Here is a 20,381-nt window from a genome sequence, read left to right on the forward strand (position 1 = left end):
GTGGTAGTTGTAGGGGATTCTATATTCAGGGGAATAGATAGTGGAATATCTACAAGATGGCTTTTTGGAGCAGCTTGTAGTGAAGCTCACCAGGGAACAGGAAGTAAGTATTCAGTGTTGTGCAGTGAGGCAGACTTGATAAGGGAGCTTCTGGTGAAGGAACCCTTAGGAAGCAGTGATCATACTATGATTGAATTTATTCTGCAATTCAAGATAGAGAAGAAAGAATCAAAGGCAATGGTATTACAGCTGAATAAAGGCAACTGAAGGGGCATGAGGGAGGAAGTGGGCAGAATTGACTGGGAGAGGAGCCTAGCAAGAAAGAGAGTGGAATGGCAATGGCAGGAGTTTATGGGAGTAATTAAGGAGTCATAGCAAAAATTTATCCTTAGGAAAATGAAGCATGGTACAGGGAAGATGAGGCAACCATGGTTGACTAGGAAAGTCAGGGATAGCATAAAAGCAAAAGAGAAAGCATATAATATGGCAAAGGGCTGTGGGAAACCAGAGAATTGGAAAGCTTATAAAGACCAACAGAGGGCAACAAAAAAAAAATAAGGAGGGAGAAGATTAAATATGAGGGTAAGCTAGCCAGTAATATAAAGGAGGACTGTAAGAGTTTTTTTAAAAAATATATATATATAAAGGGCAAAAGAGACACAAAAGTGAACACTGGATCACTGGAAAATGATGTTGGAGAGATAGTCGTGGGGAACAAGGAAATGGCTGAGGAACTGAATAATTACTTTGCATCAGTCTTTACAGCGGAAGACACGAGTAATACCCCATTAATTCAAGAGAATCAGGAAGCAGAGCTGAGTATGGTTGACATCACCAAGGAGAAGGTGCTAGAAAAACTGAATGGCCTGAAGGTGGATAAATCATCTGGGCCACTTATGGATCACTTCATCCCATTTCTCAAGAAGGGTCCCAACCCAAAATATCAACTTTCCTGCTCCTCTAATGCTGCCTGTTCTGCTGTGCTCCGCCAGCTCCACACTGTGTTATGTCTGTCTCCAGCATCAGCATTTCTTACTATCTCTGATGAAGTTCTTAAGGAGATAGCTGAAGAGATTGTGGAGGCATTAGTGGTGATCTTTCAGGAATTGAGAGAGGGAGGGAGGATCCCAGAGGACTGGAAAATCACGAACATGACACCCCTGTTTAAAAAGGCAGGAAGGCAAAAGACAAAATTAGAAGTCGATTAGCCTAACAATGGTCGTGGGTAAGATTTTGAAGTCCGTTGTGAAGGATGAGATTTCTGAACACTTGGAAGTGCCCTAAAATAGGACAAAATCCACATGGCTTCAAGAAGCGGAGGTCACGGCTGACAAATCTGTTGGAATTCTTTGAGGAAGTAACAAGCAGGCTAGACCAAGGAGATGCAATGGATGTTATTTATCTGGACTTTGCCTGGAGAAAAGTCTTCAGCCAGACAGCAGTGAATCTATGGAATTCACTGCCACAGAAGGCTGTGGAGGCCAAGTCATTAAGTATATTTAAGACAGAGGTACAAAGGTTCTTGATTGTCAAGGGGTCAATGATTATGGGGAGAAAGTGGGAGAATGGGATTGAGAAACCTTGCATCAACAGTGCACTACTGTTGCAATGTGTATGATTTGAAAGATACACTGGAGCAGCACACCAAGGTTATATCAACAGTCAGCTGAAAGGCAGGTGTTTGGGAACACCTACCTGCATGTCATCTTCTAAGCTGCCCACCAACCTCACTTAGAAAGATCCTGCCATTTCTTTGCTTTTGCTGGGTCAAATTCTTGGAACTCCCCTTCACACAAAAGGACTGCGACAGTTCAATCAAGCTGTTTTAATGTCATCTTAAGTGTACTAAGTCAATAAATGTAGACTTTGCCAGCAATGCCCACAAACAATGAACAAATTAAGAGTTATCACTGAAAAATAAAATCATGTGACTGGATATCACATCTACTTCAATTATTGGCAACTAAGACTTCTGAACAAAGAAAGAAAAATAAACTTGCACCAGCGATCAATATTATTTCAGTGCCATAGCAAATTAAATCTCTTTACCAGTGTCATTCAATAGTTATTGAACTGAGCTTGCAATAAACTTATGCATTGTTGTGTAGATTGTACAAGCAAAGAGCTGATCTTCTCAAACGACTTCCTGTTTTACTAAATAAAACTGGAAAATCAGTCAAATGTATTTTGAAGGAGTGAATTTGACTACTAACTAAATAGTCATGAACTGTGGGGGAAGAAAAATCAACAGAATATTCAAGATTCATAATCTTATTTATTATTTAGGACTAAAAAGTGCCAAACAGATGCCATTGCAGTTGTTGATGGGGACATCTGCCTGCTATTTTGTACAAAAGCTATGTTGTTCTTCAGAATTGGAATTCTATCTTCAGAGAATGCAAGACAACAATTCTGCCTATTTCCATGATATACATAAAATAACTGAATCATTTTGAATATAAACAGGATTGAAATGATTGTCAAAAAGAGATTTATGTTTGAGTGCTTTTATGATTACAAAGAAATTTCATGTTCTTGCTTTTTTACAAAATTACCTGTGCTGTTAAAATCTTTCGCAAGATCGTTGCAGAGAGTGTGTATCAGTGGAATCAAAGTTTTGTGGAAGAAGCAATTCAAATGGCTGACAAGCCAGTTCTTATCATCCCCCATATTTATGTTCTTAGATATTTCTCACACACTACGCAGTCAATTGGAGCTGTTGAAAGATGCAGGCTGCTAATTGCTCCACAATCCATCCAACAAAAATGACAGACAATGCAAATCTCCTGCTGCTATTCAACACTACTGTAAAACAAAAGAAACCATAAGATGACATTTTCACATTTTAAAGACTGAAATTCAAATGTTCAGGAATGTATGGTCCTTGTCAATTATACAGTTAAGCTTTTTACAAAACACTGACACTTGAACTAAAATAAACAGGATTTTGAATTGCTTGTAAAGGTCCTGTGCCCTTATTTATTGGTAATCTGGTATCTAGAAATTAGAGGCTCAAAACATTAACAGTGCAGAAAAGAAATTAAAAGATAATGCACTGTTACTGTGGGAATGGATGAAAATATTTCAAAAAAGGCAGTTGGCAGGAAGAACACTGAAACAAAGGTCCAGCATTTGTACTGCACCTTTTTCAACCTCACAATGTTCCACAGCCAGATGCTAAGCTGACCTGCTCGAAGTAAACAATAAATATAGTGCAAAGCAGCCACACAAAATTCAGATTCAGAAGGTGGAATAAATAAAATGAAAAATTGAGCATTGAGTTTCACAGGGAAGCATTTGTATTAGAGCAGAAAATTTTGCCAATTGGTCAGTGAACATTTAAACACTAGCATCACATGGTTAATATGACAGATCAGAGTTCAGCTTGTTCAATGTCACAAAAATGTCTGAGTGTTTTTTGGGTCTGCAGACATTGCTGTCGTGCCAATGTGTGACCACTAAACCGATTTCTGTTTTTTGGCAGAAGTTCGCCCAAAATCTTATGGTACATTTAAGGACTCCAAGATCAATGTCATTGATATACTAAGTTGGGGTGGGGGGGGAAAGACTGACAAAATAGAAGTGGCAAGGACGTTTAGTGCACTTAATGCTGTATATACCATTTCATCAACTGTGAAAATGTAGTAAATTGCTATGCAGTTGCTTTTTTTTTCAAAAATGCCAGTACAAAAAGAATCATTGGATTTTTTCATCCTATGAACTGTTGCACATTATATCACTGCAGACACAAAAATGTACTAAAAGAATCAATGAAACTCGATACACAGGAAGAACCAGGGTGGTTATACACCAAAAATGCTGGAATATGACTGCACACCTTGCTCCAGGCACTGATGTGGTTTAATGCCTCATCCTTCGGCTTTGCTACTGGATAACTGGTTTGCTTGCCTTTTAGACAGTATTTCCTCTTAATACACAAATTGGAGTCATATGATCAATGCAGGGCACCAATTTACAATTCAAACATAATTATTTCACTCCTGTTTCAAGTCAATTCATTCCATAGCTCAAAAGTGAATTGTTCCACTTACAATGTTGGTTGACATTTGAAAACTTATGATACAAAATATTTTAAGTAAAATCTCATCCAAGCTCCACATCTTTGGCGAACAAGCAGCTGTAGAATACATGTGCTCACACAAATAAATCTGATGCTTGGAAAATGAAAGGTAGAATCTAGCCTACATTGACAAGCCCAGACGCTGAAAAACTAGAGAGCAGTGAATGTTAGAAATTGAAGCTCTTCATAGAAAGAGTGGCATCAATCGTGAATTTCCATCCACAATTTTTTCCTTTTAAAAATCTGGAGCTTTACCAATTAGCTTTTAATGAAAATTTATCAGCTGGCTTTTCCTCAAAACCAGCAAAGCTACTTCACAATTAAAATCTACCGCCATCACAATGTTCCATTAGCAATAAACGTGATTTTTGTTCAGAAATTAAGTTTACTACATTGCAAATCTTTTTGAAGAATTGATAGGGCAGGTGGATGCTGACACATAATATTGCATTCATGTCAATTGCTAATTTTCATTGGAAATGTTAAAATACAATAACCTCCAAATGGATTTTTCAAGTTTGACAAGACAATTGAAGATGGTATATATGGAAACAATTTTACATTGCAAACTCACTGGATTTCAGAGAAGGAAATGGACTACGTTCATCATATTACTTCAAATTCTGTAAAATAAGTAATCTGATATAATGAACTCATTACCTCTGACAGCTTGGGAATTTGATGCAAGCACAAAGAACTTGATGAGGCCAATGTATAGTGGTGAATAGTCATGTTCCCAGATCACAGCTGGAATCACAAGGAGTTTCCCATAGCCAGATAGTAATAAAGCTACTAGCAATGTGTTGCAGTTTGATTTCTTCTGGATGAAATCTTTGTTTGTTAACCACAAAATGAAAAGTGTCCCACTGAGGAATGCTGCTAGTTCTAGACATTGAAAAAAGGCACATATTAATCTAATTATCTTATGGTACTGTTGCAAGTGATACTTTAAATAAAAAAAAGATACATTGCTTTTAATTTTGTAAAACATCTCAGGTTGCTTCACAGGAGCATTTGACAGTGAAGTTCAAGACAATGTTTCACAAAGAAATGTTGCATCAGGGAGTCAAATGCTTGGTCAAAGAGGTAGTTTTTAAAGAATGTCTTAGAGGGCAGAGAGGTAGAGAGGCTGAAAGATTAGAGGGGGAATTCCAGAGATTAAGGCCTTGGCAACCAACACTTCAAGCAGCTACCTGTGTGGGAGCAATTAAAATCGATGATATGTAAGATGTCACAAATAGTGCAAGGCAGAGATCTTAGAAGGGTGTACCTCTGGAGGAGGTTACTGGGATGGGAGGAGATAGACCACGAAGGAATCTGAAAACAGAGCTGAGCATTTGAAAAATCAAATCATTGATGAACTGGCGTCAATATAGATTAGTGAGCGAGAGGTGAGGGGTGAAAAGGACTTGGTGCATAAGATAGGAGCAGGAGAACATTGGATGATCTCAAGTTTGTGGAATCACAGAACTGTTACAGCGCAGAAGGAGGTCATTCAGCTCATTGTGTCTGTGCCATTTCTACAAATCGTCACATCACTGACTGCCATTCTTCTGACTTCCCTCATAACCATGCACATTGTTTCTCTTCCAAAAACCACTTAGCATCCTTTTGAATACCTTGATTTAACCTGTCCTCACCACAAACCCAGACAGTGCATTCCAGATCCTAACCACTCACTGTGTGGGGGGAAGAAACCTTTCCTCATATCAGGTTTTGAACAGAAAGTCATTTGCAAATTTGCTAATGACACAAAGTCAGGCAGCATTATAGACACTGTAGGTGATTACATTGCAAAGATATATTGATAGACTAAGTGAATGGGCAAAATAGTGGCAGATGGAGGTCAATGTAAGCAAGTATAAGGTTATCCATTTTGGACCGAAAAAGGATAGATCAGGGTACTTTCTGGGCAGTATGAAGCTAAAAATGGTGCCTGTCCAAAGAGACATGGCATTCAGGTGCATTGATCTTTAAAACACCACAGATAGGGGCAGAAAATAATCAAGTAAGCTAATGAAATGATGGCCTTTTTATCTGGAGGATGAGAGTACAATGCAAAAGTTAGGCTGCAGTTACACAAAATCCTGGTTGGATCTCATTTGAAGCAGAGTGAGCAAATCTGGACACTACACATTAGGAAAGATATATTGGCCTTGGAGTCAGTACAACATAGGTTAACAAAAATGACAGCTGGCCTTCAGGGATTAAGTTACGAAGACAGATTACACAAATTAGGCTTTTTTCCCCTAGAATTTAGAAGCTTAAGGGGTCACCTGATCAAAGTCTTCAAAATATTAATAGTCCTGAATTTGAAAGCGACTAATATCCTAGCAATGAGATTTGCCCCATTTTATATTCAGGTAACTAAAATCTCTCATTATAATTACACCTCCTAATCTTTTCCTCTAATTGGTAGTCTATTGACTACAACAAACAATGTAATTACAGCCTTTTGATCCTTAGCTCTCCCATTATCCTGTGCATTTTGATAACTCTCTCTAAAAATTCCCCTGGTTACGACACCCCTGCGAAGTTGGTTTAAACCCTGCCGAATATCATGAACAACTCCACACGGGTAATGTTTAATTTGAAATCTTTATTGTGAAAAGCAACTATGTTGCACATTTCCTTCTCTAGTTCATGTGTTTTATTCAGATTACATTAACAGGTGGGTGATTCCTGCCTGGAGTGTGGGCATCACTCATACCTGTTGTCCATTCTATTATCCTTGAACTGATTGACTGATTCTGAGGCTACTTACGAAACAACCACAACGATGTGGGTCAAGAGTCACATGTAATCCGGACTGGGTAAGGTCGGCCAGGTTCCTCCTCTAACACACATTACTGAACCAGATTAGTTTTTACAACAATCAGCAGAAGTAACACGATTGCCATTAGACCAGCATTTAATTCCAGATTCTTTTCTTTACTGAATTCAAATTTCACCAAAATGGTGATTGGAGCTCACGTTCATGCCTGGGCTCTGGATTACTAATCCAATGACATTAACACTACACTACTTACCCAAACTAGCTAATCCAAACATCTGGTAGAAATCCCATTCTTTGGCATAACGAATTATATCTGTTGGATCAACTGCTTGCTGTGAGTCCTGTAGCTGTGACCATCGAAGATATGCTTCACACAACAAGCAGAATATGCACAGCTTCCAATGAATCTGAAGAAAAAGGTAACAGAAACATCACTGGATTAACCATCCTGATATTCCAAGAGGTGGCTGGTCTCTCATGAGATTATCCAAGTAATTGAAGCCTCAGATGGACACCGGAGAGTACGTTGTGTATTTTAGCCATTGGTTCAATATAGTATCAATACCTTCAGGAGGAAAGAAAACAAAACTGCTTTTATCACCAAAAGTTCCATTTTATGAGAAATGTATTGGTCACAAAATGTATAATATTTGTGTTGTATTTTAGTGTAATTACCAAGCAATTCATCATGAAGTAATAATGTAATTTTAGAAGTACTTACATTAATTTTAGTGTTGAGGATGATATGCCTATAAGCTTGCACTTTGCACAAGATTGCATCAATGAGTATGATCACTGGGTCATATTCAATGTACTTGTCAACTGGTTTCTGGCATGATTTCTGAAAGCAAAATCAAAATTTTTTTGGTACATGTTCTTTAATTACTGGAATAATATTGTTACTATTTATTGATTTGTAGAAGAAATACATCATAAGCCTTACAATGATCAGAGAGCTGTATTGTTATTGTGCATTTATGCAAAAAAACACAAGTTCAATGAAATAAGAATGTAAGAAATAGGAGTAGTATATAATTACTAAAGTTAGAAAGTGTAATGTTGTACAATAAGTAGTTCACTTATTTCGGACAAAAGAAAACTGAATATGAACAATTATGTAGCACAGGCCAACATTTAAATTACATTTTCCATTCTGCCATTTGGGAGTTGGCAGTCCATCTGTTTATTAATTCATTTCTGGTTATGGGACTAAGGGAATGCTGCACTTTTGGAGATGTTTCTGAAGACGACCTTGAGGCAAGGCTCCAAATGGTCTGTCCATGGCATAGCGCAGGGTGTTCTCCAAGCAGCGTGGTTAAGATCTACATCGTCAAAACAAGTTCACTGAGCAATGCCACAGGAGCAGGAGAGCTGACGTTTCAGGCCTAGACCCTTCTTCAGAAATGCTCCATTTCTGAAGAAGGGTCTAGGCCCGAAATGTCAGCTCTCCTGCTCCTATCATGCTGCTTGGCCTGCTGTGTTCATCCAGCTGTACACCTTGTTATCTCAGATTTTCCAGCATCTGCAGTTCCTACTTTCTCAAGTTCACTGAGCAGTTGTCTCATTACTATTTGTGAGAAGTTACTGTTACAAATTGGTTGCTAAATTTCCTCCACCTTATTACTGTTCAAAGTAAAGGGACAACCTGGCTGTGAAGTATATTGGAGTAATTTTGCATCTGTGAAAGGTGCAGAGAAAATGCAATATCTTTCTTTTGTAAAAATTTGAATACTCACCTCTTTCCTGGACTGGTACAGGTGCAAAAACAGTCAAAATTATGAAGGCCCTGTTTTACCAATGAGGAAGAAGTTGTTCCTACTGGTGATTGATCAAGAACAAGAAGCAATTGATTTAAGATTAGTTGTAAAAGAAGCAATGTGACAAGAGAAAAATGATTTTATGCAGCAATTAGTTATAGGCAGCTCACCAGCACCTTCATAAGGGCAGCTAGTGTAGGCAATAAATCACGCCTCCTCGTTACACTCAAATCCCATGAATGAATTTTTTTAAAAAATCTCAAATTCACTTGCCAAGAGTGGGATGGAAGCAAGTTCAATTGAAGCAATCAACAAAGAATTGAATTATCGTAAGGGATTAATTATACGGAATGCATTAGTGCTTGTGTGCATGTGCAGCTGCAGCCAAAGATGACATCGGGTCTTTATAGGGAGCACTTCAGGCAGCAACGTCACCTGCATCTATTACGTCGATGTGCACAATGCACAATGATGACATTATCAGCGGTACGTTGCTGATAAGGGGTTTGGAAAGTTGGTGGTGGAAGTTTGACACCAGCTGGACCAAAACAAGGAGTATCTGCCCTCCAGCTGTTGCGCTGTCTGCTCCAAGGGAACTGCTAAAAGCGACATAACAGAAGGATTTTGGAGTCTTTGTCCAGTTTAATCACTTGAAAGAATAGATGCAGAAAGGTTGTTTCCCTTTGTGGGAGAGTCTAAGAATGAAAGGCTTCACATGTAAGAAAGAGATGAGAAAGAAATTCTTCTCACATAAGGTAATGAGCTTGTGGAATTCTTTACTGAGGAGGGTTGTTAAGGATGGGTCATTAAAAACACTTAAGTCTGAGAGAGATAATTTTTTAATCAGTATGGGAATCAAGTATAGGGAAAAGGCAGGAAAGTGGAGTTGAGGATTATCAAGTCAGCCATAACTTTAATGAATGGCAGATTTGATGGTCTGAACGGCCGACTTCTGCTCCTACGTCTTATGCAGACTGAGCCAGAGTGTTGATCCTTTGCCTGTTTGCCACAATCTTCCCGTACCTCCTTCATTGGAATAGTAACTTATTGTCACACATTTTTACGAAAAGTACAGTGCAACGTATTTAAGTTGCCACACTCCGGCACCTATATTGAGAACAAAAATCATACTAAAAAAAACTAAGGCAAAATCTATCTTTGTTCATCGCAGCTCAGGGGTTCCCAAGGTCAAGGAAAGACAGGAACTATTCTCCATCACAGCAGAAAGTTGATATTGAAGCTGCCCAATCTCAGGCTGGGCCACCATGCTATCAAAGACTCCACAAACACTGCCTCAAAGACCCACCACGCCTGACTGCTGAAGCAGACCACCATGCTGGGTATTGGGATTCTGGGACAGAAGATGCTGTAGAGGCCTTCTCATCCACACCATTGGATTTCCAGGTTGAAACCACTGCATAGCTGAAGATGCCACCAACCTGGGCCTTTGGAATCCTGTGTCAGACCCACCACTCCACTGAAGATGCCAAAGCAGACCACTTTCACCACTGCAGCAGCCTCCCGAAACATCCTTTATGGCAATGTAATCCAGCAACAGCTTCTTAGGATGTTTCTCTCACAGGACCCAAGTTAACAGGTGCCATTTTTAAAGAGGCAGGTCGACAGTTTGGCACACGTGCAATGATCTTCAAATGGGTATCTGCATTGAGACACTTCCAGCAGTGCAATTTAGTTCCAACACTTCGGTGATGTTAGATCTCAACAGTGCATATATGCCCTCTTTGTGCCACCTGGTGATGCCATTCAAAATAGACACAGCCTTAAAAGGCCATAAGGAACAGGAACTGGCATAGGCCTTTCAGCCCCTTAAGCCTGCCCCTTCAATAGGACCACAGATGATGACATTCCTCACATCCACTTTCCTGTACTTTGGCTGTAAGCCTCAATTCCATCAAGAACGAATCTAAGCCTCAAATACATTGACCCCATTCATTTCTGTGGCTAGGATTTCTGAAGACTCTCAAATCTCTGAGAAAAAATTCCATCTCGTTTCAGTCTTCAATTTGGCACTCCTGATACAGAGACTGTGCCCTCTTGTCCTAGATTCTCCCATGAGGAGAAACATCCCCTTAGCATTTACCCCATAAAGATCCCAAAGAATCCAACATTTTTCAGTGAAGTCACCTCTCAATCTTTTGAAGTCCAGTCAATAGAGTCCAAACCTGTTTACCCTCCACTCACAAGACAATCCCTCCATATCAGGGATCATTCTCGTGAACCTTTTCTGAGCTACCTACAATGAAATGTTTTTTTTAAATGAAGGGACTAAAACTTCTCTCATGCACCCCAGCTGTGGACTCACCATCTTGAATAATTGCAGTAAAACTTCCCTACTCTTACATTCCAACCCCCTTCAAATAAGAGCCAGCATTTTAATTTGCTTTCCTGATTACTTGCTGCATCTGTATCCCTCTTGCAATCTGCTTTTTCCCCTATTTTGTATCACCTGAAAATTTGGCGACAGTACATTAACTTCCTTCCTGATTTATTATTATATATTGCAAACAGTTGCAGTGTCAGCAATGATTACTGTGGAACCACACTAGCTGCAGGTAACCAACCTGAAATACAGCCCCTTAGTCCCACGCTCTGCATACTGCCATGACCTAATTCTCTATCCATGCCAATATACTGCCTCCAAAGCCATGGGCTCTCATCTTATGACTTACCCTTTTCTGTTTTGTCAAATGCCTGTCCAAATACAACTTTTTTTTAATCTGAAAAGGAACAACGTAGAGTCATAGTCATTGGATCATAGAGCATGGAAACACACCCTTTGGTCCAACTCTCCATACTGACCAGTTTTCCTAAATTAATCTGCAGAGAATATAAGTCAGCAGAGTTCCACTTGGGGGTCTCACCCTGTGGGAAGACCCTATGCGGCGGAAACTGGATCCTTCAGCACACGTGATGTGGTGAAAAGCTTGTTTTAAATAGTAGCAATTCTACGTGATTCCAGAGACTTGTTTTTTCCCCCAAACTGGCTAAGATATTGCACTTACACAGATGGTTACCTTGATGACACCATGGATATAGACCCTGTGAAGTTCTTTTTCTGATGAAGGGTCTAGGCACAAAACATCAGCTTTTGTGCTCCTAAGACGCTGCTTGGCCTGCTGTGTTCATCCAGCTCCACATTTTTTAATCTCAGATTCTCCAGAATTTGCAGTTCCCATTAGCTCTGATCCGAAATTAATCTTGTCCCATTTGCCAGCATTTGGCCTATATCCCTCTAAACCCTTTCCATTCATATATCCATCCAGATGCCTTTTAAATGTTGTAATTGTACCAACCTCTGACACTTCCCCTGGCAACTCATTCCTTAAGTGCAATGAAGAATCAGTGAGCAAAATGTTAGGACTCCCCAAACTTCTTTTTCTACAGTGGCCCCATTTTGATGCTTTCACAGTATCACAAGGAAGATGGGATTAGAAAGGGCAACTTTGGGTCGGCATGGACAAGATGGGCCCAATCGCTCCCTTCTGCAACATTTCTATGGTTCCAACTGCCCCGAGTGAGAATTGCGAGGGGCTGGTGGAAGAGACCTACAAGTGCAAGGTGCTCTGTGCACGGACATTAGTGCACAACGCAGAATTGTTATAAATCAGCAGAGTTCCACTTGGGGGCCTCACCCTGTGGGAAGACCCCAAGCGGCGGAAATTGGATCCTTCAGCACACATGATGGGCTGAATGGCTTGTTTCAAACAGCAGCAATTCTACGTGATTCTAGAGGCTTGTTTCTTTTTCAAACTGGCTAAGATTTTGCACTTACACAGATGGTTATCTTGATGACGCCGCGGCTATAGTCCCTGTGAAGTTCTTGCGCCTCCTCATTGCATTCCACGCACCGATAACACGCCGCCATTCCGACCAACGGCCGCTCACTTTCGACAAACTCGAACGCGAGGCCCAGACCATCTCCTCACACACACCACCCCAGCTCCTCGCCGTTGCCGGGTTACCAGCCCATGCGTCGGAATCGTGACCCTCCAGCTGGGTGAAAGCGTCAGAAGGCGTCACCCGATACCTGTCGGGAGATGTAGTCCTTCCTTCCAATGAACAAACCGGTGTCTGAGCTGGTAGAACTACATCTTCCAGAGGACACGGCCGTGGCGCATCTCACCCCAGCCTCATCGTGCGCTTCCCAAAGAAGCAGACCCGCAGAAAAAAAATGGCAGCTGCCAGTCAGTCAGTCGCGGTGGCTGTCGTTGCTCAACTATTATTGTTTTCCCAATGCCGCTCGGCCTGGGCCGAGTACTTTTCTTCGCTATTGTCCTTTACTAGCAATAACCATCTGCAGAAGCAAGGCTGTGTTATGCAGTCTGAATTTGGAAAATCTGAAGACTTCGTGGAGTGCGGTGAGAGATTGACTTTATATTTTTCTTGCCACGTCCTTCATTTTGTACGGTCTGAAGTGCAAGTTTTTTCTGACTTCCGCATCCGCGGTCAGGACAGGTAGCTGCTAAATCTCTGTGATGATTGGATCCATGTAGGGTTGTATATATGGAGTTATATTTTTTCAAATATGTAATTGCGGTACATTCCGAACACTATTATAAAAGCTGTTTATAAATTGCTGTTTTGACAATAACGAATGGTTCAATTTTAATGATGGCTCAAGATGTGTTTTCATCTGTTCTTTGTGCACTACTTATGTCCTCAAACATCCGAAGAACAACAGTTTAAGCCTTTGACATCAAAGGTCTTCACATGAGGAATGGGTAACCATGAGGTGACCAGAAGCTTAGACTAATAAACTTTGTGAAGGGTTTTGAAGGTGAGGATGGAAACAGGAAGCATCAGGCATTTACAGAATGAGTTGTAGTGAGGCCAACTATGGTGATTTAAAAATAATCAAGAACTCGTCATCAAAAAGGCTCGTCATAACCTTAAGATCCTTGATAACATTTTGGCACCTGCTGTCAGGATATTGCAGGGTTTGAACAATGATTGTATTGATTTTGGAGACTTTGACCTGAAATGTGTACTCTAGGAATGCCAGGAAGAATACTTGTAATTTGTTTTAGATCGTAAATTTGGCTCCAGTGCCTTAGAAGAGAATTAACATTATTGCAGTACCCCTGTACTGGAAATTTAACTGCGTGTAAACGTCAGTAATATGGGAACAGCAGTGTTTGTCAACAAAATGTGAGGCTGGATGAACACAGCAGGCCAAGCAGCATCTCAGGAGCACAAAAGCTGACGTTTCGGGCCTACACCCTTCATCAGAGAGGGGGACGGGGTGAGGGTTCTGAAATAAATAGGGAGAGGGGGGAGGCAGACTGAAGATGGAGAGTAAAGAAGATAGGTGGAGAGAGTATAGGTGGGGAGGTAGGGAGGGGATAGGTCAGTCCAGGGAAGACGGACAGGTCAAGGAGGTGGGATGAGGTTAGTAGGTAGATGGGGGTGCGGCTTGGGGTGGAAGGAAGGGATGGGTGAGAGGAAGAACAGGTTAGGGAGGCAGAGACAGGTTGGACTGGTTTTGGGATGCAGTGGGTGGAGGGGAAGAGCTGGGCTGGTTGTGTGGTGCAGTGGGGGGAGGGGACGAACTGGGCTGGTTTAGGGATGCAGTTGGGGAAGGGGAGATTTTGAAACTGGTGAAGTCCACATTGACAGTGGATGCAGTATACCACATTGGCAGATGTGCAGGTGAACCTCTGCTTAAATGTGGAATGTCATTTTGGGGCCTGGGATGGAGGTGAGGGGGGTGGTGTGGGGGCAAGTGTAGCATTTCCTGCGGTTGAGGGACATGTGGCGGGGGCGGGGTGTGAGGGACATGTGGCGGGGGCGGGGTGTGAGGGACATGTGGCGGTTGTGGCGGGGGCGGGGTGTGAGGGACATTTCCCTCACACCCCGCCCCCGCCAAAACCGCCCAAAGAGGATCCCCCTCGTTCTCACACACCACCCCACCAACCTCCGGATACAACGCATCATCCTCCGACACTTCCGCCATCTACAATCCGACCCCACCACCCAAGACATTTTTCCATCCCCACCCCTGTCTGCTTTCCGGAGAGACCACTGTCTCCGTGACTCCCTTGTTCGCTCCACACTGCCCTCCAACCCCACCACACCCGGCACCTTCCCCTGCAACCGCAGGAAATGCTACACTTGCCCCCACACCACCCCCCTCACCCCCATCCCAGGCCCCAAGATGACATTCCACATTTAGGCAGAGGTTCACCTGCACATCTGCCAATGTGGTATACTGCATCCACTGTCAATGTGGACTTCACCAGTTTCAAAATCTCCCCTTCCCCAACTGCATCCCTAAACCAGCCCAGTTCGTCCCCTCCCCCCACTGCACCACACAACCAGCCCAGCTCTTCCCCTCCACCCACTGCATCCCAAAACCAGTCCAACCTGTCTCTGCCTCCCTAACCTGTTCTTCCTCTCGCCCATCCCTTCCTCGCACCCCCATCTACCTACTAACCTCATCCCACCTCCTTGACCTGTCCGTCTTCCCTGGACTGACCTATCCCCTCCCTACCTCCCCACCTATACTCTCTCCACCTATCTTCTTTTCTCTCCATCTTCGGTCCGCCTCCCCCTCTCTCCCTATTTATTCCAGTTCCCTCCCCCCATCCCCCTCTCTGATGAAGGGTGTAGGCCCGAAACGTCAGCTTTTGTGCTCCTGAGATGCTGCTTGGCCTGCTGTGTTCATCCAGCCTCACATTTTGTTGTCTTGGATTCTCCAGCATCTGCAGTTCCCATTATCTCAGCAGTTTTTGTCAATTTTGTTTACTACCTCTGCAGTGAATGATTGTTGTTGACTGATAGGTCTGTCACCTGTTTGGTGTCTATATTTAAGAAGCACCAAACCTGCATCAAATTGTTCACAGACCATAGTACATTGTTGAAATGGAAATAAATGATTATCACTTTCAAATTACACTATTGTTCTGAAAGTAGTATAATGACCGCAGCTATTGAGAATACAGCTCCTCCCACCCAACTTCCTGCAAAAATTCCATCCCCTATTCCCAATTCCTCCGCCTTTGCCACATCTTCTCCCAGGATGATGCATTCCACTCCCATACATCCCAGATGTCCTTGTTCTTCTGCCCCGCCCCCCAGTGGTCGAGAACACTCTCGACCGCATCTCCCAGATTTCCACAACTCATCCCTCACACCCCGTCCCCACAATAACTGCCAAAAGACAATCCCCCCCTCCCCCCACCCCCGCCTCGCCCTCACATACCGCCCCACCAACCTCCGGATACAACACATCATCCTCTGACACTTCTGCCGTCTACAATCCGACCCCACCACTAAAGACATTTTTCCATCCCCATCCTTGTCTGCTTTCCAGAGAGACCACTCTCTCTGGGACTCCCTTGTCTGCTCCACACTCCCCTCCAACCCCACCACACCCGACACTTCCCCTGCAACTGCAGGAAGTGCTACACTTGCCCCCACACCATCTCCCTCACCCCCATCCCAGGCCCCAAGATAACTTTCCACATCAAGCAGATGTTCACCTGCGCATCTGCCAATGTGGTATACTGCATCCGCTGTACCTTTTGTGGCGTCCTCTACATTGGGGAAACCAAACAGAGGTTTGGGGACCACTTTGCAGAACATCTTTGCTGGGTTCGCAATAAACAACTGCACCTCCCAGTCATGAACTATTTCAGCCTCCCCCTCCCATTCCTTAGACGACATGTCCATCCTGGGCCTCCTGCAGTGCCATAATGATGCCACCGGAAGGTTGCAGGAACAGCAACTCATATTCCCCTTGGGAACCCTGCAGCCAATGGTATCAATGTGGATTTCACCAGCTTCAAAATCTGTCCCCCTCCCCCATCCCAAAACCAGCCCAGCTCGTCCCCGCCTCCCTAACCTGTTCTTCCTCTCACCTGTCCCCTCCTGCCACCTCAAGCCGCACCTCAATTTCCTACCTACTAACCTCATCCCGCCCCCTTGACCTGTCTGTCCTCCCCGGACTGACCAATCCCCTCCCTACCTCCCCACCTACACTCTCCACTCCACCTATCTTCTCCTCTATCCATCTTTGGTCCGCCTCCCCCTCTCTCCCTATTCATTTCAGAACCCTATCCCCATCCCCCTTTTCTGATGAAGGGTCGAGGCCCGAAACGTCAGCTTTTGTGCTCCTAATATGATGCTTGGCTCCACACGTTGTCATCTCGGCTTCTCTGGCATCTGCAGTTCCCATTAACTCTGATCACAGTGACCTATTTAGGTACCCTCTCTAGTTTCTCTGACTTTTGTACTCTCTTACTGTCATGGGATATTTTTTTTTTGCCCACTTTATCTGGTATGCAGATTTGTGCTGCTATTTCTCTAGGTGTGAATCTATTTCCAGGTAAATGTTGATAGGTCAGTTGTGCAAGCTCACAGGACAGCCTTCAGAGGTAAGAAACCAGAGATAACGGGAACTGCAGATGCTGGAGAATCCAAGATAACAAAGTGTGGAGCTGGATGAACACAGCAGGCCAAGCAGCATCTTAGGAGCGCAAAAGCTGACGTTTCGGGCCTAGACCCTTCATCCCCCTCTCTGATGAAGGGTCTAGGCCTGAAACGTCAGCTTTTGTGCTCCTAAGATGCTGCGTGGCTTGCTGTGTTCATCCAGCTCCACACTTTGGTTTCTTATCTCTGATAACAGTCTGTTTTCCGGTCTCTAATCTAAGCAGTTGAGTTGCACTCTTTACCACCTTGGTTGAGTGTTGCAATCTAAGGATATTCCTACATTTCACAAGTTAACGTTGGAACTGTAGCAGTTGAATTAAACATAACTTGGCCCATAAACAGGGTTGTGACAATGAACTGATGATCTTTTTTACTGAAGTTGATTGAGGGATAAATTTTGACCATGTTGTGGGAGAGGGAATGTCTCTTCTTTTTTTCAAATAGTGCAATCGGATGTTTAATGTATATCGAGCACAGCAGTACAACTGTGTAATGTCTCATCTGAAATGTACCTTGTAACATACTGGAATGTGAGGGGGAGAGTCTTTTTTAGACCTTTGATTTTACTTTCTAAATTAGGTGAAAGGAGCCGTGAGGAAAGAAACGCAAACATAACAAAGAATTGCTTTCCATCTAACTCCCCATGATAAGTGCTTGTGTCCTCATCAGTATTACCCGCAGCAACCTCAAATTTTACGCCATAATGATTTGGGAATATACTGTGCATTTTGGCAGGTGAAATGCCAGGAAGTGGTTGGTGCTATCCGATCTGTTTCTCATATTGTTTAATTCAGCACCATTCACCAGTTGTATTGTTTGAGATTTTTGTCTAAACTGGTTACCCATAGCTTTATCTAGAGGTCCTGGTAGATACCAACGGTATCTTGGGCATATCCTTTTTGACCAAATTGAAAAGAAGTCATTAAGTGTCCCAATGTGGGTTAAATTTGCTGTATGTAAATGAAAGATTTACTTCCTCCACTGTCATGATCAAGTTGTGAAACACGTTGGTGGCAAAAAGGCAGGAATGGGTATTTGATTGCCATTTAATGTTTAAATCCACATTTGCCATTGCCAAATTACCAGTGGCTATCTTGTTTGAAGGTAGTTGTAGTGGTTGACAGATAAGTGGTCTCATAGGAGTTAATGCAGTTTTCACGTCATTTGCTTGATGCTGGAAGTTTGTAATTCAGCAAACCCTTTGTAGATTCAGTTGTGCACTAGCTGAGCTGGACAAGATTATTATTATCAGGGAAGTGGTTGTAGCAGCAATGCCCGCTTAAACATCGGGGGAGCCTGGAGTATGCTAGTCATTGAATTTCTCTTGTCTTGGCTCAGATAACGCTGTTATTTCAGGTTCGAGTTGTGGCCTTGATTGAATAAGGGGAGTTGATCAAATGCTGTGTGATGGTATATTGCCTGAATTCGGTTAGTTTATCTTCAGAATCACTGCACGAGTGTATTAACTCTATGAATGTATAATCAAGAAACGTGAATAAGCCATTCAGCCATTTGTGCTTGCACTGCTATGCCATAAGATAACGGCTGATCTGATTTTAACATCAACTTTACATTCGTACATACTCTTAAATCTTTCACCTGCATGGTGGTCACTAATTTATCTACCACAGTCTTAATATTTCAGGGTTCTGTATCCATTGCCTTTTGGGGCAGAGAATTGCAAGGACTCTCAATACTCTGGGAGAAAATGTTTTTCTCATCTCTGTTCCAAATGGACAACCCCTTATGTTTAAAATATGACCCCAAGTTTTAGTTTCTCCCACAGCTTTTCCACATTCATCCTGTTCTGTCACCTCTGATTCCTGTAAACTCAAGACAATTCAGGCTAAGGCTGTCTAAAACTACTCAGAAGGCAATCTGCACTTTTCATGTATTCGTCAAGTAAATCTTCAGTGAAGTGCTGCCAGTAAGTTCCTTTTGCAAGCACAGTGACTAGTTCTGTACTTAGATCCTGTGCAAATGAAGCATGAATGCTAACGAATACAGGGAGGAATTAAGTAGCATCACCATCACTAAAGAAGTAGGATTAGATGAACTAATGGGGCTAATGGCAGATAAGTTCCCTAACCTGGATGATGTGCACCGTAGAGCGTTAAAAGAAGTAGCTACAGAGATAGTGGATGCATTGGTTGTAATTTTACAAAAATTGCTGGATTCTGGAGAAGTTCCAGAGGATTGGAAAATTTCTCATGTGACAGCCTTTCTCAGAAAGGGAGAGAGGCAAAAAGCAAGTGATGATAGGCCAGTTGGCCTAACATCTATCGTTGGAAATGTATTGGAATCCAATACTAAGGAAGTAATAACAGAACATAGAGAAAATCACAATCTAATCAAGCAGAATCCGCATGGCTTCATGAAAGAGAAATCATGCCTGACTAATTTATTAGAGTTTTTCAAGGAAGTTTCAACCAGTGTGGATAGAGGGGAGCCAGTAGTTGCGTTTGAACTTCCAGAAGGCGTTTTTTAAAAAAATCCTCACAAAAGATTAAGTTACAACAGAAGAGTTTAGTGTTGGAAGTACTGTGTTGGCATGGATAGAGAATTGGCTCACGGGAAGAGAACAGCAAGTGGGGATAATGGGTTCTTTTTCAGACTGACAACCTATGGGATACCACGAAGCTCAGTGGTGGGGCTGCAACTGTTTTTAATACATATTAATGACTTGGAGGGAGGATGTGAATGTATGATAGCCAGATTTATAGATGACGCTAAAATAGATAGTAAGGCAGATTGTGAGTAGGATGCATATAGTTTACAGAAATAAGGTAAGTTTAAGTAATTGGGCAAAACTTTGGCATATAGAGTTTAATATGGGAAAGTGTCAAAATATTCAATTTGGAGGGGAGAGCAAAAGAACAGGATATTATTTAAATGGACAAAAATTTCAACACAAAGGCGCCTTGGGAGTATTTATACTTGAAACATGGAAGGCCAGCACGCAGATGTAGTGGGTAATCAGGAATGCTAACGGAATGTTGGCTCTTATTTCAAAGGAGTTGGAGATAAGAGTAGGGAACACTTACTGCAGCTGTACAAGGTGCTGGTGAGACCACAGTTGCAGTACTGAGAACAGTTTTGGTCCGTTCATTTAAGGAAAGATAGTGTTTCATTGGCAGTTCAGGAAAGGTTCATGAAGATGATCCCCAATATGACAGATTGTCTTATGAGCAAAGGATAAACAGGCTGGGACTCTACTTAGTGGTGTTTAGAAGAATGAGAGGTGACCTCATTGACATAGATTTCTTAAGGGTCTTGACAGGCTAAATGCAGAGAGTGTGTTTCACATCATGGGAAA

General features: G+C 42.4%; 2 protein-coding genes across 14 annotated transcripts in view; one reads left to right on the top strand and one right to left on the bottom strand.

Moving 5' to 3' along the window:
• Window positions 1–13,050, bottom strand: part of arv1 (ARV1 homolog, fatty acid homeostasis modulator) — a 41,251-nt gene extending 28,201 nt beyond the window's left edge. For 3 of the 9 annotated variants that reach the window (XR_009446184.1, XM_048535671.1, XM_048535669.2), the window contains exons 1-4: window positions 12,408–13,050; window positions 7,579–7,698; window positions 7,111–7,264; window positions 4,742–4,966 (exon numbers count right to left, since the gene is read on the bottom strand). Coding sequence is in view for 4 of the 9 variants with exons in the window: in XM_048535671.1 (XP_048391628.1) it covers window positions 4,742–4,966; window positions 7,111–7,264; window positions 7,579–7,698; window positions 12,408–12,500 (592 nt within the window). In the remaining 5 variants the exon portion in view is untranslated. The other 6 variants (XR_009446182.1, XR_009446180.1, XR_009446183.1 and 3 more) reach the window with 4 other exon arrangements.
• ttc13 (tetratricopeptide repeat domain 13) overlaps window positions 12,681–20,381 on the top strand; it is a 64,554-nt gene continuing 56,853 nt past the window's right edge. For 3 of the 5 annotated variants that reach the window (XM_048535661.2, XM_048535662.2, XM_048535663.2), the window contains exon 1: window positions 12,764–12,993. In XM_048535661.2, coding sequence (XP_048391618.1) covers window positions 12,807–12,993 — 187 coding nt within the window. In that variant the 5' untranslated portion in view covers window positions 12,764–12,806. Of the gene's footprint in view, window positions 12,994–20,381 lie in introns of all 5 variants that reach the window. The other 2 variants (XM_048535659.2, XM_048535660.2) reach the window with 1 other exon arrangement.

This window comes from Stegostoma tigrinum, chromosome 9 (assembly GCF_030684315.1).
Source record: "Stegostoma tigrinum isolate sSteTig4 chromosome 9, sSteTig4.hap1, whole genome shotgun sequence".
NCBI classification, from domain to species: Eukaryota; Metazoa; Chordata; class Chondrichthyes; order Orectolobiformes; family Stegostomatidae; genus Stegostoma; species Stegostoma tigrinum.